This window comes from Aplidium turbinatum, chromosome 5 (genome assembly GCF_918807975.1).
Source record: "Aplidium turbinatum chromosome 5, kaAplTurb1.1, whole genome shotgun sequence".
In the NCBI taxonomy this organism is placed as follows: Eukaryota; Metazoa; Chordata; class Ascidiacea; order Aplousobranchia; family Polyclinidae; genus Aplidium; species Aplidium turbinatum.
Window position 1 is genome coordinate 2,391,889 of NC_137476.1, and position 26,794 is coordinate 2,418,682.

Genomic DNA, 26,794 nt, shown 5'->3' on the forward strand with positions numbered 1-26,794 from the left:
TTTATGTAGCCTATACTGTATATGATACGATCAATGCTATTAATACCGTAAAAGAGTGCAATGCTAAGCAGAGCTAATTCAAGTAAATTAAATTACTATTTATCAAAGCAAGCTTTACAGCCTGTTTCACCCTTCACGAAATTGTCGGAAGCTTATTGAATACTTTTTTATTTTGTTATTGTTTTTACGTCATTGATATCACATAAATTTTGTTTTCAATATTATTAGTTTTATCAACAACCTATTTTTGATTGGCAACAGAATATTTCAATGATTTCCTTTTTGACAAAGTTCAGATCGGCTTTTATGTGAACTATCAATTGTTATTTATATTCCATCAAGGTAGATTTATTCAAAAATCATTTGTTTATAATTTAATTCATGAGGAATTTTTTATACTTGGAAAAATTATATCATTCAACAATTGTAAAGGGACAAACTTCCTCCCTTTCGTAATTTCACTTCTGAACTAAGACACATGTATCCCTGTGGTGTGTGTGAATTCACTGCAACCCTTACACCATACGTTAAGATTAAATAATTGAATGAAAAACTTTACTTTTGAATAAAACATAAGCTACTTAACCCTTTTCTATTTTTAACTGGAAGGGCATGTGATTAAATGTATGCCCTGGATCCGCCATTAGTTGAAGTTGTTCCTTATTACTTACTATTATTATTTATTTATTATTATATATTTGTAATCAAGCAATTGATTAGTCTATTGCTCACAACTCATGTGGTTGATCAATTTTGTTTTTTTATAAAGTTTTACTGACTGGTTTTATGTAAGCCATGGACAGACCTCAACAGAACATGCATCAACTCCAATGATACGCTCATGATGCGAAGTTGTGTGGGGGACTGTAAAGTATGTTATGTAAAGTATGCCACCACAAGTAAGATAAGCCATTCCTAGCCAGCTTATTAGCTCTATGTAACATTTATTCAAGGTCCGCAAGTGTTGAACAAATGCAGAAACAACTAATTTGCTGACAGCATTGTGCTTAGGAAAAAAAAATTGTAAAAAAAAGTCGTAATATGGGTGTTTACATCCTTTAAAGTTCACCTTCCATTTGAAAGTTGCTCTGTTTGCTGAGTTGAAGATCGACTATGCTCGTTTCCTTGTATTGTAAACTTTATATGCTTTTGACATGAGACATATAAAGTTGTTCACGAATCTCTATGGCGATTATCTTTCAATGGGGTTTTAAATTTCCAATCTTTTGTTTCGACTACAAACCAGAAAAGAATGCGGACTTTGTAGTTTTGTGTTGAATCATTGCTCAAGTACATTGAATCAACACAAAAATAACAATTGACAAGTAGCGCGTGCGTTCGATTGTTTGTGTCCAATCGTACGGATTCCTCAAGCGAGCTGGGATTCTTTCATCGTCAGTGATTCCCTGCTGTTTAATTGTGTTTGACATGTTATCCTCTCAGTGTGTTTGAAAGTTACAAGTTTTACTTGTTTGGAGGTAAATATCGGAACAAGAAAAAGCGAATCTTCGAACCAGTCTTTCTACTTTGGTAAGTTACGTTTGTGATGTAGTCATTAGATATCCAAGCCTGGTTACTAGGCTGCAAACCATCTGAAACAATGTAACAAAATCACTTTCTTGAATTATAGTAAAAAGATTATAACTTAATTGGTTCCTAACCTTTGTCAGAAAGATAGTTAACAAGTGATCAAAGGGTTGATTTATTGTGACTTGCTCCAGGCTAGATAGTATAAATAGCCTAGATTGCAATGCGTAGCATATATAGACTGTGGTCTGAAAAGAAATATTTTGTTTTTTATTATAGTCTGGGAGCCTACGACAGAAGATTTCACCCCATAAGGTACAAAAAGTTTGACCCCTTGAAGTTACTGGGGTCAACCATGTCACTCACAAAAAGTATGGAAGATTGACCGCACCGGGTGGATCTGGACCCTAGAGCCCCCTAAAAAGCCCAAAAAGGGGGTTAATTTCACCCCATAAGGTACATGGACCAAACTTGGTGAAAACGAAGTTCTATGTCAGGACATCACAAAAATATCAAATCTAACAATATTTTCGAGTGGAAAGGTGATGTAAGACTCCCCCCAAAGTGACCCCCCAGGGGGTTAATTTCACCCCATAAGGTACATGGACCAAAGTTGGTCAAAACGAAGTCTTATGTCAGGACATCACAAAAATATCAAATCTAACAATATTTTCGGGTGGAAAGGTGATGTAAGATGCCTTCAAAGTGACTTCCCTTAATGTGACCCCCTCGGAAGGTTTATTCCACCCCATAAGGTACATGGACCAAACTTGGTCAAAATGAAGTCTTATGTCAGGACATCACAAAAATATCAAATCTAACAATATTTTCGGGTGGAAAGGTGGTGTAAGATGACTTCAAAGTGACTTTCCTTAATGTGACCCCCTCGGAAGGTGTATTTCACCCCATAAAGTACATGGACCAAACTTGGTCAAAACGAAGTCTTATGTCAGGACATCACAAAAATATCAAATCTAACAATATTTTCGGGTGGAAAGGTGATGTAAGATGTCATCAAAGTGACCCCCAGAGGGTTTATTTCACCATAGAGTACATGGACCAAACGTGGTCAAAACGAAGTCTTCTAGGGCACCACAAAATATCAAATCTAACAATACTCTCAGTTGGAAAGGTGATAAAAGACCTACCCAAAAGTGAATCTCCTCCTATAGTTTAATTTACTTCATCCCTTTCTCGAACCAACCTTGGTGTAACGAAAGTGCTATGCCAGGACAGTACGAATGGATTAAATTTAAAAATATTTTTATATAGGTTTTGATGAAATACATTCACAAGCTGTCCCATGATGCATGAAATGGAACTATAGCCTACTTTACAAAAAGTTTTTGTATAAATCATATTAAGTCAATCGAAAAAAGGCAACAGGACATGACAATACATGGCTTTGTAACACCAAAAACAGAAAGTACACAAGAAGCATATAGGCTACAGTAGCCAGAAAATTGATCCAAGATCTTGATACCACCACTAAATGTGGACTTAATCGAACAACTGACTATCCAAATCAAAACGTTTCGAAATGAATCATTTGGAACGTTAATTTAGGCAGTAATGAACATTTTCCAGCTGCTACAATAAATAACCTAATAAACCCAATGCAGTAAATTTTTGTTTAATGCCATTTGCTTCATGTCTCCAATCAGTTATCGTAACTGTTCATTCATAAACAGAGATTGTTCGTGTAAATGTAAACGGTCGTTTCTTTATTCTTCATTGTCACTGCTGTCGCTTTCACTTTCTTCATCTTATTCTTCAGATTCATACAATTCTCCTGTTATATACAGAGATAAAGCAAGCTGTCTGCGATGTACCAGCCCCAAGCAATGTGGTTATCCGCACGTCTGACACTGACTGTCTTGTAATTGGCTTAGGTTGCTATGGAACTTTTGATCCTTCATTAAAGATATGGATAGAAGCTGGCTTGCAAAGCAATAACACGCAGCGGTACATCAACATCAACCAGCTGCATACCGCACTTGGAGTGACGATTTGCAAGTGTTTACCTGCATATCATGCCTTTACAGATTCTGATTACACCTCGTCATTTAGCAGGAAAGGGAAAGTGCGGCCGCTGAAATTACTCCAAGGAAACCACGAAGCGCAGGCAGCTTTTAGCCAACTCGGACACGACAAAGAAATTAGTGAAGACACTATCATCGCCATAGAGAACTTTGTGTGTAACATGTACAAAAACAAGAAAATTAATTATGTCAACGAAGTCCGTTTACAAATGTTTTTAGACGGCTACAAACCCAAAAAAGAAAATGAAAGGATATCATGCATACCAGAAGCTACTGTAGATAGTAGTACTCTACCACTTTGTTTACGAGTACTTCTCCAGAAGACAAGGCGCACACATCTCATCACAAGATGGTGGTTATCTTCAACTAGAAGTGAACAAGCAGCAACGTTGCTGCTAGAGTATGGCTGGAAAGAAGAAGGAGGTTCTTATAAAGTGGTGTGGTTTGAAGGTAAAGGTATAAAGCATCTTTAGATGTCTCTGCGTGGAATCTGATCTCATCCAGGAAAGTCAAGAAGAAGGTAAACAGCATTGGATGTCGCTTGGGTTACCCTTTATAAATATAAAACTTTCTCCTGGTCTATCAGTCGTTTACTTTCTTACTGTAAACATTAGCCAATAACTGGCTGTAAAGTTTCGTTTTAGGAACCTATAACCAATAGTTTCTGCAATCTTGAGAAAAATGCCTGGGTGCACTAAATAACAAATAAATGTTGAACTTTTTCCAGTTAATAGTAAGTTGCAATGTTGCATTATTCGAAGAAAAATAGACGTCTGTAAAAGATAATAAAATTACTATTGTATGTTACGCATATCTGTAGTGCATAATAGCAATTGTTTCGTACAGTCTTTATTTCTCTGTATATAACAGGAGAATTGTATGAATCTGAAGAATAAGACGAAGAAAGTAAAAGCGACACCAGTGATTGATTGATTGATTGAATCTTTATCCTCGGACTGGGAAAGCTTCTTGCAGAGCTTAATCCTGGCAGTTTCGCATACTTGTAGAGGCTTTGAATCACTGGCGCAGGCCCGGTCACCGAGATTGACTGAGTGAAGTTTCCGATTGTTGAAGGCTTGTTGTCGGGGAATTATTCCATCCATTAGATGCCGCTGAATGGAGAGCAGCCCTTAACGTGCGTTGCTCAAGCGCACACCCCGAGAGTCGAACCAGCGCCGCTATTGATCTTGAAGCTTCTTCGTTCCAGAAGTGACGCGCTAACCAATTGAGTTACCGTTTACATTTACACAAACAATCTCTGTTTATGAATGAACAGTTACAATAACTGATTGGAGACATGAAGCAAATGGCATTAAACAAAAATTTACTACATTGGGTTTATTGGGTTATTTATTGTAGCAGCTGGAAAATGTTCATTACTGCCTAAATTAACGTTCCAAATGATTCATTTCGAAACGTTTTGATTTGGATAGTCAGTTGTTCGATTAAGTCCACATTTAGTGGTGGTATCAAGATCTTGGATCAATTTTCTGGCTACTGTAGCCTATATGCTTCTTACGTACTTTCTGTTTTTGGTGTTACAAAGCCATGTATTGTCATGTCCTGTTGCCTTTTTTCGATTGACTTAATATGATTTATACAAAAACTTTTTGTAAAGTAGGCTATAGTTCCATTTCATGCATCATGGGACAGCTTGTGAATGTATTTCATCAAAACCTATATAAAAATATTTTTAAATTTAATCCATTCGTACTGTCCTGGCATAGCACTTTCGTTACACCAAGGTTGGTTCGAGAAAGGGATGAAGTAAATTAAACTATAGGAGGAGATTCACTTTTGGGTAGGTCTTTTATCACCTTTCCAACTGAGAGTATTGTTAGATTTGATATTTTGTGGTGCCCTAGAAGACTTCGTTTTGACCACGTTTGGTCCATGTACTCTATGGTGAAATAAACCCTCTGGGGGTCACTTTGATGACATCTTACATCACCTTTCCACCCGAAAATATTGTTAGATTTGATATTTTTGTGATGTCCTGACATAAGACTTCGTTTTGACCAAGTTTGGTCCATGTACTTTACGGGGTGAAATACACCTTCCGAGGGGGTCACATTAAGGAAAGTCACTTTGAAGTCATCTTACACCACCTTTCCACCCGAAAATATTGTTAGATTTGATATTTTTGTGATGTCCTGACATAAGACTTCATTTTGACCAAGTTTGGTCCATGTACCTTATGGGGTGGAATAAACCTTCCGAGGGGGTCACATTAAGGGAAGTCACTTTGAAGGCATCTTACATCACCTTTCCACCCGAAAATATTGTTAGATTTGATATTTTTGTGATGTCCTGACATAAGACTTCGTTTTGACCAAGTTTGGTCCATGTACCTTATGGGGTGGAATAAACCTTCCGAGGGGGTCACATTAAGGGAAGTCACTTTGAAGGCATCTTACATCACCTTTCCACCCGAAAATATTGTTAGATTTGATATTTTTGTGATGTCCTGACATAAGACTTCGTTTTGACCAACTTTGGTCCATGTACCTTATGGGGTGAAATTAACCCCCTGGGGGGTCACTTTGGGGGGAGTCTTACATCACCTTTCCACTCGAAAATATTGTTAGATTTGATATTTTTGTGATGTCCTGACATAGAACTTCGTTTTCACCAAGTTTGGTCCATGTACCTTATGGGGTGAAATTAACCCCCTTTTTGGGCTTTTTAGGGGGCTCTAGGGTCCAGATCCACCCGGTGCGGTCAATCTTCCATACTTTTTGTGAGTGACATGGTTGACCCCAGTAACTTCAAGGGCTCAAACCTTTTGTACCTTATGGGGTGAAATCTTCTGTCGTAGGCTCTCGGTCTATTACCAATGTAGGCTACATACTGTCTTCGTTTAGCCTAGTGTTCTTTAATTGCCTTGCCTGAACGAGGCATCGATAGCCTCGGATGCATAATTAAACCAAGTACTCCTATGATATGTTGTAGGCTATCAATGATTGTTCTGCCTTGTCGCAGCCTAGCCTAGTGGAACGTGGCCTATTGCAACCAGGCCCAGATTTAAGAGGAGGCAGAGGGTGCAGGTGCCCCGGGCCCCCTTTTGAAGGGCCCCCCGACGTGGAAAAAATGTGATTTTGTATTACTATTTTTTTCTTTGTTTTGCAAAATGTTGTGCAGTGCAGTGCTTTTGTTTCTGCAAAATGTTGTGCAGTGCTGGATTAATGCTACTGCAGACGAGAGGTGGTTTTTCGCGCCGTCGGCGAGAAACATTTTTTTACACGGGGTCCCCCGATCTAAATGTGCTCCGTCCCCTCGCCCCCGATTCAAAAGTGCCCCGGGCCCCCCATCAGCTAAATCCGCCCTGATTGCAACAAGAATAACATTTCTAAGAAATCACTGAGCACAGATTTAATGTCAGTTCTATATTCCACAAAATAAGGTGAAGGTTATACCTTAACAGCAGTGTAGCCTAGTTGACAGAGGCAGTTCAGGGGGCAAATTTGGATCACGGCTAGAAGTGATTTCAGAGTCCCGAAACTTCTCAGGGGAACGGAAAGAACATCTGGCATTGTGAAAATAACGTGTGTGTATCCAATCTGACACATTTTTGATAAAAATTACCTCTTTAATTGATGATGTTACAAGTATTTTTCTCTTTATTTGTTTGGAGTCCAGAATCAAATCGGTACTGGGCACAAATTATCTTCAGAAAGTTTTTTTTTTTTTTTGCTTGACGGTTTTCTCTTCCTTATTTTGGTCAGTCACGTCACTACTTCGACATCCAGCGCCATCATCGAGCGCTTTCGTCACAATAGTTGGCATTCACAGGTGGCTTCATCTGAGCAACAATCACAAAAAACGAACACTCTTTTCTTCGGCCCAATAATTCCATTCTTGCTTTGTTTTTAGCATTTTGATGGACTTCTTCAATAACATAACTTCAGAAAGGAAAAAAAATAGGTTTTATAATTTACACCAAAAGCAAGACAACAATCGTTCCCTCAGCATAAGTTGCATAACAGATGTATAGTAGAAACCCTTTGCTTCATTTTTACTCATGTTTCAATTTTCACTCCTTTGAAAGTGTTGCATGAGTGTTTTTATGACTAATTCATTGTGATTGCGATATTATTGCGTAATAATGGAAGAACCCAGTCGCCCCTTAAACCACTATGAAGTTGAGAGCGTCACGTCAAAGAGGTTGGTTCTGGAGATATAAATGTAACTTAGCTTGGAATGATGTTTCTTTGAAAACTGTTTAGTTGCAATAGCATAGAATTATCCCCAGGCCACACGCAATCTTATGGTTCTCAACACAAGCAAATCATAAACTTGCCCCTTGATTTGTTGCATCTGCAATTACCAGTTATGATTAATTAATAATTGAAATCGTTTTGTAAGTCAGCATGGCATGTTAACTTTCCAAGCAGTTTCTTGTGATCCTGGTACAACTTCTCGTTCGTTTTTTTATTTGGGCCAAGGTTTAGTCAAATCTGATTTAGAAGTTTTTTTTGTAAGTTAGATTGTTTTGCCATTGTATTTGTTTTTCCAGGTACAGCATCGGGGAAATACTTGCCGGCATGCAACCCGAGGAATCAAATGAAGTGAAGAAGATTGGCCCACCACTCGATTATTCGTTTAAGGAAATCCGTAAGATGTCAGGTAGGAGGCGATGAAAGAGTTGATAATATTTTTACATGTCTTTAAACTACGATATGCGTGACTTTGGAATATCTTTGCGCCAGCTTTTCACCATTGGAATCCTCGTTCAGTGGAATTCTCCTATAGTGGCACCAGAAATAATCTTTGAAAAAGTGTCACTGTAGCGAAATGTCACTGTAGCTGAAGTAACTGGCCGAAATCTATTGTATTTGAAACCAGAATTCCCTAACTAGGCCTACCATGAATTTCCTTTGGAAAAGTCTTTTTTCGAGTCAGACACATAATGCTGATATGTTGCATTACATTTAATATCACTTTCAAATGGATTGTTCTGTGTAGACGTGGCTAGAAGTACCCCCAGAGATGGCGCTCATCCTTACATCACTGTTCCTGTTACTACACCCGAACAACCTCCTCCACCTAGCACGACACCAAGCGGGGATAAGAAAAAGGAAACCCAACCGGAAGAAGCGCCAAAGCAGCACGTCAAATACTGCAGGTGAATTGCACAGGTTCGCTTTAGATTGACAGTTGGTAAAAAGAAAACCAGACCATAGAAGATTGTTCTTCAGTATTGCAAAGATTAGGCTGCCACAAAAAACATTCATGGTTGATGTAACGCCTAGATATGTCGTGTCTCTATGGTAGAAGCTTTTTTTCCTTCATACCATCTTTTTCTTTGAGCTTTTGTGTTTAGGGCTTTCTCTCTAGTTACCCACCCAGAGTGGGGATTTTCATATTACATGGAACGGCTACTAAAGATTCAGTCGTTGTCTCATTGTCCCAGATCTTTTGCTCAGTTTTAGAGTACCACAGGACTTAACAAACAAACTAACAAATGGGCTAAGGTATAACTCAACACTTCATAACACTTCAACACTTCATAACTTTACTGCCATGTTGGCTAAATAAAAATGCTTAGAAGTAGCATTATACGAAGCAACATTGTCGTATTGCATAGCAACGCCATTCGTCTCGGCAGCAACTCGATCTCATCACTGGATGGGATGTCCACAGCGCTCCAAGCCGTGATCGATATGCCGGACACGCTTGAGTGGATTGACATCTCTTTCAATGACCTTCATAAAATAAGCGAGGTAAGAATGTCTGATGAGCTGGGTGGGACTCGAACTAGTGAGTCTGTCTTCAATGATTTAAAAATAAAAAACAGACGACAAAAGAGGTGGAAACAAATTTATTATTATTGAAATAAAACTTTACAAAATAGTTTAGATAAAAAGCATTGCTTGAAGTTTGACATAATGACTTTGTGCAAGCCAATACGATTTTACGTTTCTCTTTTTTATTTAAACTCTTGCTCTCTTCGGCCAGGCTAAGAGTTGCGTAAGTTCGATTTTCGTTACCTGCATTCGAGCTTTGATATGTCAGGCACTTGTCCGCCCCGATAACTCAATTGGTTAGCGCGTGACTTCTGGAACGAAGAGGCTTTAAGATCAACGGGTGCTGGTTCGAGTCTCGGGGTGTGCGCTTGAGCAACGCACCTTAAGGACTGCTCTCCATTCAGTGGCATTTAATGGATGGAATATTTCCTCGGCAACAACACCTTAACAATCGGAAACTTCACTCTGTCAATCTCGGTAACCGGCCCTGCGCAGTGATTCAAAGCCTCTACAAGTATGAAAATCTGTCAGGATCAAGCCCTCAAAGAAGCTTTCCCAGTTCGAGGATAAAAATCAAATTAAACAATCAAATCATTTATCGCGCTGTCTTATGTCGTTTGGTCGTTCCAAAGCAAAGCAGATCACGAACTCTGTTTGGAGCTGGTTGAATTGTGGTTGATGATGTGGTATGTTTTAGAGATCATAAAAACTTGCATCTATTTAATAAAGATAGACCTAGGCTTACCTGAGAATATTTGTGCAGGCGCTTCTGCAATATAAAAACGTTAAAGTGTTATACCTCCACGGTAACTACATCGATGAGATCCACCAGATAGACAAGCTTGCTTCCTTACCCCATTTGAAAACTTTAACTCTTCATGGAAACATGATCGACAATGTCAAAGGATACAGGTCAGTCTCATGTGCGTCTGAAGCAGGGGTGAGTTTAACTGATGAGAGACCCGGGGCATTTTTAGATGGGGAGCCCCGTGAATTTTTTTTTGAGCCGAGAGTGCGAAAAACTTTGCGACGTAACTTGAAAGTCACCCACATCGTTGCGAATGCCTTTACGCCAAGCTCAGTCGCCACCTTGTGACCAAAAATTAACCTTGGAAGAAAAAGGAGGCATTTTGCAGAAACTTTAAAGGCTGAGAGAAAACAACACAAAATCACATTTTTCCACATGGGGGTGGGAGCCCTTCAAAAGGGGAGCCCGGGGCAGCTGCACCCTCCGCCTTCCCTAAATCCGGTCTTGGTCTGAAGTGACTTATGCGTTCAGGAGTGGTGTTGGTTTAACCGATACGTGCTGGTTAGTGAGGTTTAAGTAAAAAGGATAATTTATGTTTGCAGGCTACGTGTACGTGTCTTTTCTAGCACTAGATGCAACGTTCATCTGATGAATGCGAAAGTACAAGTAGAGACATAGGCTACAAGTTTCTGCAGAAACTGCTGCTAAAAAGATAATATTTCTCACCTAAACTTTTCAGTATTGAAGCTTAATCGTTTTACAATGAAATGTTTATTGTCACTATTATAGTACAGTACTTTAACATTCCATTCTTTCAGACAATACGTGATCTCGAAGGTTCCACAAATTCAGTATTTGGACTTTAGCAGAGTGACCAAAGCTGATAGAGACAAGGCCGGCACTTGGGTCGAGCTGAAAATTATTGGAAAAACTCATCACAAAAGAAAAAGGAAAGAAACTTAAATTAAAGATTCCGAACTTTGTCATCTTGACAACAGAAGCTTTATTGAGATTATTCTTTTAACAATCGAATGCATTTTTCTCCTACATCTATAGCCTACTATCCAATAGGCAATGATTAACCGGGTTGGTAGTGACAATAAAAGCATTGACCACTTTACTACCCACTGTAGCCAGTCTATTCAAGTTATCACTACCATTGGTGCCACTGTCGTTGACACGTCTTCTGTTGCCTACAATTTAATATCGACTGAGTTAGTTGGAGGCAAGATACATCCCAAGATTTAAGAATTCTTTGTGGCTTCCAAACTTATTTGAAAACAGTTTGTCACGTGATGGCCACATCCCAAGCTGACTCAATATTGCTTTCAACCGCGCAGCGTATGCGGCCGCGTGCGTTGCACTGAAATGTCTTTTTGATTGATTAATTACGTTAATATTATCATTAGTGAAGCGTGATATGTTCAAAAAATTCTTGGATCGCTGTATTTTAACTGTCAATTACCCCAACATGCCTTACCACAGACTAAATTGTTTAAGTTATTTAAAATACGAACTGTGTTTCTTTTAAACAGCATCGCACTTAGATTCACCGGAGAGTAGCGGAGTTTAGCTAGTTTTGACATTAGCCATTGTTCAAACAACTGATCCAATATACCGTAAATTTTTGTAGCCTGCTACATCAGCAGTATGCAGCTTAAAATTACAAAGATAATAGTTTTGTTCAAAATAAATGGGTTATATGATAGAGTTTTTTAAATGAGTGGTGTATTTTAACATGCAAAGTTTCCAAACACTCTCAGATATAAAAAAGGAAAAGCATCTGGCAACACTGAACACAATACACCATTTCAAACCATCAATGTAAATATAAGTCCGTGTCTATGGCAGAATGGTTTATGGCAGCAGTCAGGGCCCGATTAACCATGAGGCACAGGCCTCAGGCCCCCTGGTTTTGGTTAGGCAGGACTCACAAGAAGGACCCACCTGGTTAGGCAGGACCCACAAGAGGGAGTACAACCAGTACATTGCACCGGGCCGGTGAGTTGGCCGACAAAATGTCTAAATTCACACGATAAAAAGATTGATTTCAACGATTTTGCATAAAATATTGTTTTTATATTAGTTCCGTATGTCGAATGGGCCCCCTCATGGGTAGCCTAGGCTATGCCCTTATTTAAAATTAGAGAATTTTCTATTTTTTTTTTGAGTTTAGAGGGGCCCGACAAAATGTCTAAATTTGCGTGCTCAGGTCAATTTTGCATAAAATATTGTTTTTTTATATTAGTTTCGTATTTTGATTGGGCCCCCTCAAGGGTATGCCCTTTTTTAGAACAACAAAATTTTCAATTTTTGCGTTCAGGGAGCCCGATAAAATGTTTAAATTTGCGTGTTAAATTGTAATGTAATTTTTTTTGTTTGTCGTAGCCAGGCTAACACCTGGTGGTTGAAGATTTAGATTAAGTGGCCGGGAAGGCAAGGAAGCCAATCTTCATGTCCAGCTTCAGGCATGCCTTTAAGTGTCCTGCCAAAGACACAGCCGCATGCTCTTGAGCGGTGTCGAACCGTCGATTGCCGTTCCAGGGCTCTCACCACTCGGCTATGCAGCCGACTGTAATGTAATGAATGAAGTCAACAAGAGTTATGATGTCTGAACAGTTTACGTAATGGGGCCTGGCACAATTATTGTGTGAAAAACATTGTTTTTTATTTCTTTGATGACTACTGCTTTTAGTTTTTAATTGGTTAGCTTGTTTGTGTTACTACAAGGTGTTACTGCCTATACTGGTGTTAGTGATTTAAGTGATGTTTAGTGCCAAACCAGACAGCCATAATTAATATATATATATACTTGCTATAGAATTTTAATATGCCAACCTTCCATCATATATAAAAAAGTCAATACTTTGATAGGTTTCAAGGAGCCATTAATAAACTCTGCTAGTTCAAATTCAAGTGTATATTTTTCTAATGTTTCCTGTATGAAATGCGCTCAATTTCCAATCTGTTAGAGAGATTTTTCATCCAATATTTTTTGTAACAAGTATAAGAGTGTTCATACTGTTAGAAAGTTGTAGGTAAATTGGCTAAATTAATATTGATCAAGTTATAGTTTTGCTTGAACTATTTGTTAAGCCATATTTCATCATTCGCAGAGAGTACATGGCATTGCATCGAAAGCGATTGCCAATAGGGGCTCCTAAACTTAGCTGTGCCTCGGGCCCCCGTGAGCCTTAATCAGGCCCTGGCAGCAGTGTCTATCACTGTCTATCACTTAGTCCGTGTCTATGGCAGCAGGGCTGGTTAAAGAGCATTAGTATAAGTTTTAGGCAATCACAAATGAAAACAGTGATGTAATTAGCCTGCCGCTTGAGGCTACTGTATTTGCTTCATGGATGTTCACCAGGTTGGTAGAGCAAGCTGCTCACTTGACATGGCTGTTCATTAAAAGAATAGATAGAACAAACAAATAGACTAAGCAGAGAGCTTATTTGCTACGCATTTAAACATGGGCTCCGTTAGAGGGGAGCCGGGGGGGAGATTACCCCCACCAATTAGAGTGGGGGGGGTAACTAATGCAAAATTACCCCTCCACTAATGTAGAGATAAAAATTTAATTTTTAATATATTTTTACTTTTGTGTTTTATTTTCATTTTTTTATTTTGTTGCACAACTTTTGAGTTTTTTGCTTGGAAACTCCGACTCGCAAGACAACGCCAAACTATGTATCTTGTCAAAAATATACGCATCACAATGTGCTATGTATGACGTCATAATTTCTCACAGCAACAAACTGTTTAATTTTGCTTTTGCCACGAACGAAACCCTCTACAGTTGCTCTGTTTCAATGTTATTCGGCGTTGAATCGTTGTACGTTGTACTGTAACTCGGTGGCTTTTTTCTCGGAGATAGCTTCCCTTTGCCCAAAATACCATCAAAAATTTGGACCGATCAAGTATGTGTGAAACAAGTGAATGGGACTTAAACCTATTGTCAAAGAGTTGTATGTCCGCCCCGTTAGCTCAGAGGTTACGCGCCTGGCTTCAAATCACGCGGTGCTGGTTCGATTCTCGGGATGTGCGCTTGAGCAACACATTTCAGGACTGCTTTCCATTTCAGCGGCACCTAGTGAATGAAATAATTCCCCGGCAACAACACTTCAACTATCGGAAAACTTCACTCTGCCAATCTCGGTAACCGGATCTGCGTCAAGAGCCTCTACAAGTACCGTATGCGAAACTACCAGGAATAACCAATCAAGGCTTTGTCAGTCCGAGGATAAAGATTTAAAGCCAAAAAAAATAAAACCATGCCAGTGTGGACTTGTATATCTTGTATATCGCTATTGGTTAATCTTCTGCAGAAGCTGAAAGATCGTTTTGCTCGCTATGCCGCTTAAAATGATAGCCCCGAAGCACAACGACTGCTTTAGGACTCAATATTGCCATGCCCATCACGTGTATTTGGATGAATTGAAAACAGTGTAGATGAAATCTGCAAAGAACTTGTTTTCAACAATGCACAAAGATTTAAAGTCTTTGGAGACTTCTACTGTTCTGCTTAGAATAGAAACAGAGTGCACACAGTGTTTTGTTTGAATTGAGGTGTTGTTCGTTTATAATGTTATTTCTTTTCAGTTTTTGTGAGATTTTGGTATAAGATATTACCTGGGTGTTATGGCAGTTTATGTTTAGTGTTATTTCTTACACGACGCAGATTGTAGGCCGTAAGCCTTCCTGTAGTATCGATCAAGATGTCTCCCTATTTTCAGTTGTTGTAAAAGTTAATACATTTGAGCTTTTGTTTTATTTTTTTTTTCTGAGTTGAATGTATAGACCCTAGATGCTGAAACTTTACCTTTCACTGTGGATATTATGGCACAGGTTATAGTGTTGTATTCATGTAACTGTAATTTAAGTTATAGACCAAAGCTTTGATTTTAACGCTTTTGACTTTAATCTAACCCAGGGCTAAACTGGCGGACCGCGGTCCGAATCCGGACCTTCTGGGTGTTGAAGGTGGACCTCAGGCTTTTGGGAGAATAACTTCATTCCCACATTTTAAGGCCTCTTTAAACAGATTTCTATTATGGAAAACCAATTTTTTGTGATTATCCAAGAAGATGGGGGCTTCGCCCCCAGACCCTCCAACGCTTTGCCGTCTTCTCTGATGTGTGATCCACACAGCTACACAACAAAGAAACACAATACATTTTTTCCCTTTTTATTTATTTGTTTGTTTCAGACAAAAATCCAAGTCATGTTACATACGGTAGCCTACTAGTTGACACCTGAAAATTGTTTCGGTGCTTGAACTGGTTGTTTAATTTTCGTGGTTGCATGTGAAATATTCACCGGACCGCAAAAATATTCAACTTGTCAAAATGGACCTTTGCTAACATTAGTTGAATAGCCCTGATCTAAACTTTTAGCATCTGAAGTACAAAATTTGGAGGTCTTGAGCCAAGGAACAATACAGCAAGGGATTTTTGCGTATGTCCCCTCTTCCAGTCAAAATTGTTTCAAAACCTCAAAAAATGTGGCAAATGTTAAAGAGCTTTTCCTCGCGATTTTAGATTCGTTGAAATAATTTTTCGATTTTAAGTCGTGCTGAAAGGCAAAAATCTTCGGCGCGAAGCATGCCGCCTAAGACGCCGTAGGCCTATAAGAAACTGACTAAGAAGCTTTTTCAGTAATGGAAAAGGGGGGTCTGGGGGCGACCTCCAAGGAGTATATGTGATGCGATAATCCAATAAGCCCCTGTTGATGTCAAAACATCGTTCCCGCCCCTGCTTAAATTACCCCCCCACTCTCAGGAAGTGTCCGGAGCCCCTGCATTTGAATCTGGTAGCATTTTTCCTCAACCTATCCTTGCTATTGAAAACGTCAACCACCAAGAGCGAGATAACGCGTGGTTAGTTTATTCTAAGTTGCCAACTACGGGTTTACTCGGGTTTATCCTGTTTTTGTATAACATGCGCAGACGTCTGGAGCTCGCCATCTACCATGCCTTTGTTAGTAGCTCCCTGAATGACATTTCCCTGAATTCTTATAGTTTTGCGGATTGCACTTTGTTCAAGCGGTTACTGAGCTTTTCGACGCTATTCAAGATTATTACAGCCTACAGGAGCATTGTTGTTTCGATGTTTCTTGTAATTGATGTCCAAGTTCGGGGAACCAAAAACATTGAAAAAAGAATAAAAGCAATTTCTTTTAATGTTTGGTAGAAGCCTCCAGTGAGAATCGAACTCACGACCCCTGGTTTACAAGACCAGTGATCTAACCCCTGAGCTATGGAAGCTTGCACAAACATAAGTTGTTGAAAGTAGGTGATCGTTTCGTTCGATTGTTGACAAAGTTTTGAAGCCCTATCTAAGCCACTTGTCGAAATGACTCTCACTGTTGCAACGCAAATTTTCATTGATACAACATTATTAAACTTGTCTACAACGTTGGATAGGTGATGGTTTGATGATATCAGTTGTTAGAATTTTCTTCACTTTCAAGCGGCGCCATGGCTTAGCGGTAAAGCGCCTGTCTAGTAAACAGGAGATCCCGGGTTCGAACCCCGGTGGTGCCTTATTTTGTTTATGCAATAGCTTTTTCAAAACACATTTCGCATGTATTGGTTTCCTAATCAACGGTGTTTGACATTGACTCCCTCGTAAAATCAGTTTTTGAACTAAGTTACCAAACAGCAGAAGATGACGACACTGAGGTAGATGAATTACTTACTAAATAAAGTAAATGAAGATAAACACTTGGACAAGTCAAGTAGGCTAATCCAATCTTTCGGTGAAGCGATGCTCCAACCAGTTGTTTTATATCCATATCTTGGACCGGATCGTCATGCTATTATCTGTTTGTTTGTCTATTTTTCTAACGTAATATGCCGAATTGCACTGCTTTTCTTTACTTCTATTGTGGTTTATGTGTAAAACATATACGGTCACCCAAATTTCTCATATTGCTGTGACATGCCACTACTACATCCCAGCTAGCAATGCCTGTCATTTTTGCATTAATTCAACGTTTGCTAACGTTAGATCGGTGTGGAGGTGACGGGTTTAGCTGACTGAGGTCTAAAATTATCGCTTTATTATCGCAACTTTATATCAAAGCACGCTTGATATCTTCAAGACCTAACTTCTCTGGGTATAATTGAATTTCCGCAAGATGATGATGTTGTTTTTGCTAGTTTGTTTTAGTCATTGTTTCCATGTCGTCAAGTTATAACCTATCTATTTTGTGAGTCGTGCAAGGCCTGGTGCGTCGCGCTTGAAATGGCTTTGCCCGTGGTAGGATTTCTTTGTGGGGTTTTCTTTGCCTGCCTTGCTCTTCTTTGCTATGAGCTTGATGCATCAAGACGTGTTCCCTCACGACCATCAGCACTCTTGATAAAGCACAATGGCCGATCTTCATAGCAACTGTCCATACAAATCTTAAATGTATCAGCTTAAGCTATGTGGGCCAGGGATATCTAGAGAAGGGGGTACGAAGGCTTTTATTACGTCTGACAATAGAAGGGCTTCTATTTATCTTAAATAATCTCTGTTCATGGTAAAATGACAATTGGCACATATAGTAATTTAATAAACTTTGTTATGACAACCTGCATTGCACTATTACAACTAGGTATGGATATTGGATATTCAATGAATGCTCATACTCACTTGTTCAACGACCCGTATACTTGCTTTACACCTAGCCAGCTGCAAAGGTTTTGTCAAAAAAAACAGCTAACTGGTAACCTTTCAACTGTCTTTTCAAACAAGTGTTCTTTAAATATGTTCTACATAACACTTGCTAACTGTCTTTAGCTAAGTGTACCAGCTGCACTACAAACTTTCTGCAATTTTAAAAAGAACCGCATGTTTAGCGGGGTAGGCTACCAACTACCGCTTTTCTAGTGTTATGAGAATCAGCAATCGCTCTGAGCCATTGTATCCCCTTCTTTAGATATCCCTGATGTGGGCTAATAAAGCTATAGCCTGTATATGTTGTTTGTTTTGGTTTATTTATTTTTTGTTTGTAACATTTTCTTTTTTTTCTTTTCCTTTCATATCTTAAATTTTTCTGAAGGTGTTGCGACCGTGCCAAATTTCTTTCAACTCAAAAACTTACTTCGGTCACAAACACCCTTTAACGTTCGCGTTTTGTCGCTTCTACCTTTTTCTCGACCTTTGCTATGTTGACGTGTATTGTTTTTGATATGATGGTCAGAAATAAAAAAAAAAACAACTGAACTGAATGCAATATCTGAACCACACTTTCTAAATCATGTTTTCATTTCCTACTTTTGGTTTATTACTTTGATTCTTACAATCAGGGACCCGGTGAATGGACGCCATGAAACTACATTTCATTCTGACAAAGCAAACAGAAGTAGAAATAATTTTGCGGCATGAGCTATTGACTCCAACGCTGACAGCGTCAGTTGAATTGAAACTAAAACCAATAAAAGATTTTTACGCTCGGGCAAATAAAATGACAAATTGAATGTTAAACTGGTTAAAGCTATTTTTTAGTTTTTATCCATATTCAAATGAATTAAAATTGTTCACAAAAACATTAAATACAAAATGTTTCAACAATTTTTTGCGTTGAAAATTGGCAAGCTTCAACGCTTAGATTAAATGAACAGTGCTGACTGGCCCAATGGTGTGAAGCAGATTCTTCTTTTTCGTTTGAACCTTTTTCGCTACTCCAGGAATCGAGGGACTCTGCCTTTTACCACCCTTGGGCAGTGGCGGCGACGCGGTCTAGATGTTTGGGCAGGTGTCGAGCAGCCAATCAATTGATTTGTCATCCAGTTCACGCAGACCACGCACACCATTTGGCGCATGGTAGATGGCGCCATCCCCTATTTGTGTATGTTGGAGTGGAATAGTCCGACGCCAGTACGCAGGTGGTTGAGCTGCACCCAGGCCTTCCTTGGTAAATGCATTCCGGTTGGGTGGGAGCTGGTGTCGGAGATGAAACTTTGGAGTCTTGAGGAATTCTTTTTCCACTCTGAGCTCCATTGGTGGTCCGCCAGGTAGCCCCACTGATGGATTGGTCTTCAGTGGTTTTCATTAGGAGTTGTGCGGCACGTAGGCTACAATTGGGTGTCTCGATTTTAGTCGCTAAGGTTGCTCGTTTACAGACTTGTAGAAACTTGAATGGAGCAAGTGGTTGGGGTTCGTATAGCGCATCGCAAAAGAGAGAGGATGGCTTCTTCGCGATGAAGCTCAGCTAGTTGGAAGCCTGCAAGGACAGAGAGATTGCCCGATGGTGTAGGTCACAGACATTCTGTCACGATACGCAAGGCGTTGTTTGAGGCAGTGGGCACTGCGGCTCCAGACAGGTGCACTGAATTCTGAAGCATGAGCATATTATAGCCTATATTGCATATCATATTATACATAAACAATGAAAACTATTAATACTACAAAAAACGCTCAATGCCAAGCAAAGCAGAGCGAATTAAATCAAATATAGTTATTACTCACTAAAACCCTTGACAGCCTGTTTCAATTAAAGGAGGATCATCAGAAGATCCTTATTAAGGATCTTCTGATGATCCTCCTTTAGTTGAAATAGGCTGTCAAGGGTTTAGAGCAGGGGTTTTTAAACTGGAGTCCCAAAGGGTTCGCGGACTAGTTTCTAGGGATCCATAAGGCCCAACGGAAATCTTAGTGTATAATTTCTAAAATGGAATAAATTTTTCAAAAGAAAAGAGATTAAGTTTTTTGTTACGTACGTTTATCACGTCACTTTCCACATTGTTGTTTTTGCCGCTAGTTGAACATTGCAAAATTTTATCAAATGCAGCTAAGCCAGACGTCATCTAGGCTAGGTTAAGACTGTGAAAGGTTTATGCATATCCTCTTTTGGTAACGAGAGACATATGGGTGCTATAATCCCTTTTGCGACTGCATATTTATGTGAGTCAGGATTTTCATCCTTGGTAACTATCAAAACAAAGAGTCGAAACCGGTTGGATGCAAAAGATGACATGCGTGTTGCTGTTGCCGTATCAAAGACGAAGCCATAATTTCATGTTCTTGAGGAAGACAAACAGCAGCATCCTTCACATTAATGAAATTAAATCGAAGATATTGAAAAACAATATGCATTCTCAATTTCTTAAATTTAATAAAACACAATTTTTGTTACCTCGATCAAATATAGTTACTACTCTGTAAGTGTAAACCCTTGACAGCCTGTTTCACCCTGAAAGAGGATCATCAGAAGGTCCTTATTCAAATTGAAATAAATTTTGTTACCTATTCATTTTAATTTTATTGCGTTATGTCCAATTCATGCTGATCAAAAAAGTTTCTCGGACTAGGCCATAAAGGGGGTCCACGCAAACCAAATTTTTTAAGGGGTCCTCGTTAAAAAAAAGTTTAAGAACCCCTGGTTTAGAGTCACAGGGATGGAGGAACCACGTGGGCCTCGTGGGCCTAGGCCCACCTACTTTATTTTCTGGGTGGGCCTGGCCCACCCACTTTTGAAAGCCAAATTTCTTTGAAAAGGTAGCGAAAACGGCAAATTAGAGAAGGAGTTCCAAAAAAAAGCTCTTCACTCATTTGATATAGGCTACACTGGTTTGATTACACAGGCCAACAAAAAAAATTGGCACAAAAGGTGAGAGTCATTTTAGAGTATTTCAGGGCCCCTGATTCCACAAATGCACTTAGTTTTTTCGAATTTTCGAAACTACCAGGAATTGAATTTCGAACCAAGATTACGTTCTTCCGTATCAAGGATAAAATTTTAAGCAGCTACTTTATTGAAGAACACAACTTTGTATTCTGTAATTATATAAATGGCCTTCGTACCTTGATGGGTGTTGCTCAGTATAGTAGGCCTACCAAAATAAAAAATTGCGTTTGTTCATCGATAGCTTTGTTTTGCTTATTAGTCTAGTTCAGGGGTCACCAACCTTTTTTTGCATGCGGGCCACTTTGGCAATAAGGAGAGCTGTGGCGAGCCGCACTAATAAAATGTTAGGTAGGTTGACTCTTATGCTAGAAAAGAACGCATTTCGTACCCAGTATCCAGCGTTACATGTTGTTAATATTTATCTTAGAATACCGCAGGAACAAAATTAGTCGAACAACGTTACTGGCAGGCCAAGCTCCTTTTACAACACTTTTGACTTTTTTAACAATGCCTAATAAACGAGGCCACTTGTTTTGCGCACTTATAGAGAGGCCAGCCGCGGTTTCATCAGGCTGCATAGCCAAGTGGTGAGAACCCTGGAACGGCAATCGAAAAGGCGCACGTTCGACACCGCTCAAGAGCATGCGGCTGTGTCTATGGCAGGACACTTAAAGGCATGACTGAAGGTGGACACAAAGATTGGCTTCCTTGCCTTCCCGTTCACATAATCTAAATCTTCTACCACCAGGCGTAAACCTGGATACGACAAACAAAAAAAAATCAGAATATTCATCGCCAAGCAAGAGTGGTGTTGTCACTTCAATTCACAAAAAATATTTTGCAATTAACAATTTCAGTAAATAAGGAAATGTTTGACACATCTCAATACAGGCAAAGGCAACAATAGTGACTTGCAAACATATCACCGAAAAATAGGCTCCAATAACAGGAAAAGAAACCAGGCACCATAAAACAAACGCTTGTGGAAATCACCGAAAAATCGTAATTCATGAACAGTGTTCCTTCTAAAAAAGCAATGAGTTGGTTTTAATCCTTTTTGTAGGATGTTGGGACTTTTTCTGGCTTCTTTCTTCGTTCTCTGGGGCCGAGGGTTTATCCTTTTACCACCCCAGAGACGCCCTGATGTGTCTCTGTTTGTTGTCATTAGCCTGTTTTGTGCAGTTACCAGGACTCACCGCGAGGAGGTTGACAACATGAGTCCTGGTTGTCAACCTCCTCGCGGTTGACAAGAAGAAGAATCCTTTTTGTGAGAGTCTACAAAACCGTCTTTCTTTTATTATTAGACAACTGTCACTTGCGGTGCTTATCAGCGTGGCAAGAATTTGTTGATTAACAACATTTTGCAGGACTTACTTCGTCAGAACATATTCTAAAATTGGAACGATACAGAGAAAATTAGCATGGCCCCTGCGCAAGGATGACACGCAAAATCGTAAAGCGTTCCATATTTGTTAAAAAAAAAAACGTTTTGCAGTAGGCCTACTAAGCTAAATATTTTAATAATACAATCAGAAAATGTCTTTAAATTTATATATAATATTTTGCCAATTTATTATAAATTGAGTTGGCACTCCGACCTATTTTGCCAACAAAAACTTGCATAAACACTGCTCGTGAAAAACAATAACGGTGAAACGCACACTAGTGTTTACATGACATTTGCAAACTTAAAATAAGCAACCCTATGCTCACAGACAATTTCGAAATTCGAAAACAGACGTTTTCATCAACCACTGGATGAGTGTGGCTGGACATCATTTGAAATAACTTTAAGCAACCCCCACCTAGAACTATAAACTGATTGGTCGGTCGGTGGAATCGTATGCAAAGCGAAAATATGCTTCCAGGAAAGTTTTTTTGCCTTCGTGCTCTTTAACTCCTCAAGAAAAGTATTTTTGGTTGTACTTGTACGCTGATACCTTCCGCGGGCCGCAGCGATACAGCGTGGCGGGCCGCATGCGACCCGCGGGCCGCCAGTTGGTGACCCCTGGTCTAGTTTGTTAAGCAAAACAATGTATGTATTTTGTTGTTTGTACTTAGTAGCTTAGTTAGTAAGTCTGATACTGTTGAAGTCAACAAATATATTAACGCAAAGCACAAGTTATATATTCCACATCTTAATTGTATCCTAAGGCTTGCTTCACGTCGTATTTTGATTGTTACTAGACCAGTAAACGTTAAATAGCCGTTTGTTTGGGTTGTAATCAACGTGATTGCTTCCAAATAGCGTTTATACAACTCAGAAATGTGCCTGGGATTACTTTCAGTTTTGTCTATGTAATAAACGACACGACGTTGAATCTATAGGGGCTCAAAATTGCAAAAAAAATGTTTTTGCTGTAGGCTATCTCAAAAACTAGGAATAATTCGAAAAAAAAATGCATTTTCGGAATCAGGAGCCTCGAAATACGGTACCCTAAAATGACTCTCACATGCCGTGCCTATTAAAAAAAAAAATTTTTGTTGGTCTGTGTTATCTTTGATAGCTCAATCATGAAATATAATCTTCAAACTTTTCTGTTGAGCCCACTGTTGATGGGCAGTACATGTGGGTGTGGTTGCGTGTGATTGGTGGAGTAATCTACAAATCAATCTAATTGTTCTCTAAGGTTAAAACAATGATATCATTACATATTATGCAGTGCATGCACGTAGGCCTACTGTATAATGCTGCAGATTATTTCTCTCAAGTTGGTATTACAGTATAACTGTGTGTGTATTTTGCTTTTTTATTTGTATGTACATCACCATATTTTGTAGCTACAGTACTATAGAGCAATTTAACAATTTTGTAAATTGTTTGGCCAAATCGGGCCTAAAAACGGAGATTTTTTGCTGGTTGGCACAAAAGGCAATCATGAAAACACAATGTGTAAATGATTTGAAGTACAGAATTAGGAATACAGCAATGTTATGGGGGGTCTGGGGGGCTTTCGCCCCCCAGAAGTTTGATTAACTTTGACTGCTACGCCTTGGGGCCCACCTACTTTTAAAATAGTTCCTCCATCCCTGTTTAGAGACAAACAACTATATTTGATTGAATTCACTCTGCTTGGCTTTTTGGTTGGCATTGAGCACTTTTTGTAGTATTAATACTTAAATAGTGTTTATTGTTTACATATTATATACATTTCTTTCAACCGCGCAACGTATGCGGCCGCGTGTGTTGCACTGAAATGTGTTTTTGGCTGATGAATTACGTTTAATATTATTAGTACCGCGTAGGCCTATTATGTTTAAAAAATCTTGCATCGCTGTATTTTAACTGTCAGCTGTGAATATAAACTGTGTTTCTTTTGAACAGCATCGCACTTAGATTCACCGGAGTAGCTAGTTTTGGCATTAACTTATTATTCAAAGCAACTGATTCAGTACCGTGTATCCTAAATTTTTGTAGCCTGCTACATCAGCAGTAAGTAGCTTAATATTGCAAACATAATATTTTTGTTCAGTTAATAAGGGGGTTATTTGATAGAGTTTTTTAAATGTGTGGTGTCTTTTCACATGCAAAGTTTGAGCAACTTTCCAAACGCTCTCGGAAATAAAAAAGAAATACATCTGGCAACACTGAACACAGTCCACCATCTCAAACCATCAATGAAAATATAAGTCCGTGTCTTCTGGCAGAATGGTTTATGACAGCAGTGTCTATCACTGTCCATCACTAAGTCCGTGTCTATGGCAGCATGGCTGGTTAAAGAGCATTAATAAGCCCATAGATTTATCCATGTACTGAAGATTTATCAGTTTTAGGCAATCACAAATCAGAACAATCATGTCATTAGCCTGCCGCTTGAGGTTGCTGTATCTGCTTCATGGATCTTCACCATGGTTGGTAGAGTAAGCTGCTACTTGACATATGGCTGTTCATTAAAATAATACATAGAACAGACAACTAGTCTACATAGAAAGCTTATTTGCTACCCATTTAAATCTGGAAACATTTTTAATTCAACTTATCTTTGCTATTGAAAACGTCAACTACCAAGAGCGAGATAAAGCGTGGTTAGTTTGTTCTAAGTTGCCAGCTACGGGTTTCCTCGTGTTTACCCCATTTTGGTAAAACATGTACTGATGTCTGGAGCTCGCCATCCACCATGCCTTTGTTAGTAGCTCCTTATAGTTTTCTTATAGTATTCTTATAGTTTTGTGCATTGAATTCTTATAGTTTTGTGCATTGCACTTTGTTCAAGCGGTTACTGAGCTTTGCGACGCCATTCAAAAGTATTATAGCCTACAGGGGCATTGTTGTTTCGATGTTTCTCGTAATTGATGTCCAAGTTGGGAGACTATAAATATTGAAAAAAGAATAATAGCGAAATTCTACTAATTTTGTAGAAGCCTCCAGTGAGAATCGAACTCACGACCCCTGGTTTACAAGACCAGTGCTCTAACCCCTGAGCTATGGAGGCTTGCACAAATACAAGCTGTTGAATGTAAGTGATCGATTCGATCGATTGTTGACGAAGTTTTGAAGTCCTGTCTAAGCCACTTGTCGAAATTACTTTCACTACTGCAACGCGAATTTTCATTGATACAACATTATTAAACTTGTCTACAACGTTGGATAGGTTATGGTTTGATGATATCAGTTGTTAGAATTTTCTTCACTTTCAAGCGGCGCCATGGCTTAGCGGTAAAGCGCCTGTCTAGTAAACAGGAGATCCCGGGTTCGAACCCCGGTGGTGCCTTATTTTGTTTATGCAATAGCCTTGTTTTATTTACGCAACAGCTTTTTCAAAACACATTTTACATGTATATTTCTTTGTAACAGCCCGTGTACCTGTCCTTTGTCCTAAAATACAATTGGGATATCTGATTCTAAAGTGGCCCATCAAGTAAATAAAGTGATTTTGAGTCAATTGAGTTTAAAGGTTCACGTAATGATAAAAATTGTCACTGAAGGTTTGCAATCTTCATCTTGCATGTGAGAAAACTTGAGTGGGCAAAAAACTGTTTGTGATTGGTTTAACTCATGACGTACTCAACAGAGGCCATGTCATCGTGCGTGCTGGAGTCTAAACTGGAGGCGAACATGCTTTCATGACTTTGACATACCATATTGAAAAGATATGTATAAAAAGTTGAAGTGAACGTTTTTCACCTTAAATATTTGTCTTATATGAAAAAGTTTGCTAGAAAATCAATTTTTAATTGTAGGCTATATTCATTCGCCATTTGCGCAAGCATACTAAAACGATGCAGAGTTGCCAGGTGTGAAAACCCCAACAGATATCTGTGTGCTTTAATCGGTACTGTCCCGTTGTTCTGTTATTGAATTTGCAGAATTGTTTTAACATACCCTTCTTTGAACAGGAAAAATCTACAAGAACTATCTTTACTTTTCAAAAGCGCAGAAAAGTCTTAGTTTTTAAAATACTTTTTTTTTCTTTCAATTTTAATGTAATTCCTATGTGATGAAACTTTACTAAACGTTTCATTTAGCAGCTTTATCTGCGGTTTTTATAATTTATATATTGAACAATTTTTTTAATTTTACTCAGCTTTGTTTTGAAAATTGCACTCCTTTTCATGGCATTTCCTTTAAAAAGTTAATTGTTTTAAACTTCTGGCAACACTGATATTGTGTTCAATAATTGAATTAGGTTTTGCGGTGGTTTTTAAGGTGCTTGCTGTTGAAATGTTATTTAGGGTAGGATATTTGGATAAATGAAATGTTGATTTATTGAAATACTGGCCATGCAAACAAATATTGAGTACCGAGGCTGAAGGCTAGCTAGCGAATGCCGGTAGCCGCGTCGGTTTTGGTAAAATAATGTTAGGCTACTTGAGGGCACACCCAGAAGTGTTATGAAATTGTGTGAAAAGTAACTTACTGTACGGTACCTTTGAGAATGATGGGAATTGTTGAGGCTAGCTTTGTTTTTTTTTTCCAAATTGGTGTAGCTGTTTTTATTTTTAGTAGAGGTGTAGTATATTAAACGCATGATTGCAGGGTCAGCCTTCAGCTCTTGAGCCTAAAATTGCTTGCATGGTCAGTATTTCAAGGTCGCCATGGCTCAGACAAATCTAGAAATCCTATGCAGCATTTTGAAATTCTACTTTAAAAAAATAATTGCTTAGTCTGGCTAGACTTG

General features: G+C 38.9%; 1 protein-coding gene and 5 non-coding genes across 8 annotated transcripts; 4 read left to right on the plus strand and 2 right to left on the minus strand.

Moving 5' to 3' along the window:
* The first annotated feature begins 1,408 nt into the window (after positions 1–1,408).
* On the plus strand, positions 1,409–11,778 carry LOC145770555 (leucine-rich repeat-containing protein 51-like). Of its 3 annotated transcripts, none has more exons than XM_082582239.1 (6): positions 1,409–1,530; positions 8,086–8,195; positions 8,535–8,694; positions 9,157–9,292; positions 10,080–10,228; positions 10,883–11,778. In XM_082582239.1, the coding sequence occupies exons 2-6, from the start codon at positions 8,114–8,116 to the stop codon at positions 11,025–11,027; spliced, it is 672 nt and encodes a 223-aa protein (XP_082438365.1). In that variant the 5' UTR covers positions 1,409–1,530; positions 8,086–8,113; the 3' UTR covers positions 11,028–11,778. The 3 variants fall into 3 exon arrangements, with proteins under 3 accessions (XP_082438365.1, XP_082438363.1, XP_082438364.1); XM_082582237.1 differs by lacking the exon at positions 1,409–1,530 and adding an exon at positions 7,613–7,733; XM_082582238.1 differs by lacking the exon at positions 1,409–1,530 and adding an exon at positions 7,613–7,733 and having other exon boundaries at positions 9,178–9,292.
* Positions 11,779–16,253: 4,475 nt separating this feature from the next.
* On the minus strand, positions 16,254–16,326 carry Trnat-ugu (transfer RNA threonine (anticodon UGU)). The gene has a single exon. It is a non-coding gene; the product is annotated as a tRNA-Thr (tRNA).
* Positions 16,327–16,533: 207 nt separating this feature from the next.
* Trnat-agu (transfer RNA threonine (anticodon AGU)) lies at positions 16,534–16,605 on the plus strand. Its single transcript has one exon. It is a non-coding gene; the product is annotated as a tRNA-Thr (tRNA).
* Positions 16,606–22,041: 5,436 nt separating this feature from the next.
* On the plus strand, positions 22,042–22,148 carry LOC145771429 (U6 spliceosomal RNA). Its single transcript, XR_014289219.1, has one exon. It is a non-coding gene; the product is annotated as a U6 spliceosomal RNA (small nuclear RNA).
* A 2,887-nt stretch (positions 22,149–25,035) lies between these two features.
* On the minus strand, positions 25,036–25,108 carry Trnat-ugu (transfer RNA threonine (anticodon UGU)). The gene has a single exon. It is a non-coding gene; the product is annotated as a tRNA-Thr (tRNA).
* A 207-nt stretch (positions 25,109–25,315) lies between these two features.
* Positions 25,316–25,387, plus strand: Trnat-agu (transfer RNA threonine (anticodon AGU)). The gene has a single exon. It is a non-coding gene; the product is annotated as a tRNA-Thr (tRNA).
* Positions 25,388–26,794: the final 1,407 nt, after the last annotated feature.

Excerpts from the sequence above, each read along its gene's own strand:
- LOC145770555 (XM_082582237.1), top strand. The coding sequence starts at position 7,675 with ATGGAAGAACCCAGTCGCCCCTTAAACCACTATGAAGTTGAGAGCGTC. Across the intron at positions 7,734-8,085 it reads GAGAGCGTCACGTCAAAGAG|GTACAGCATCGGGGAAATAC; the intron begins GTTGGTTCTGGA and ends TTGTTTTTCCAG. Across the intron at positions 10,229-10,882 it reads GACAATGTCAAAGGATACAG|ACAATACGTGATCTCGAAGG; the intron begins GTCAGTCTCATG and ends CCATTCTTTCAG.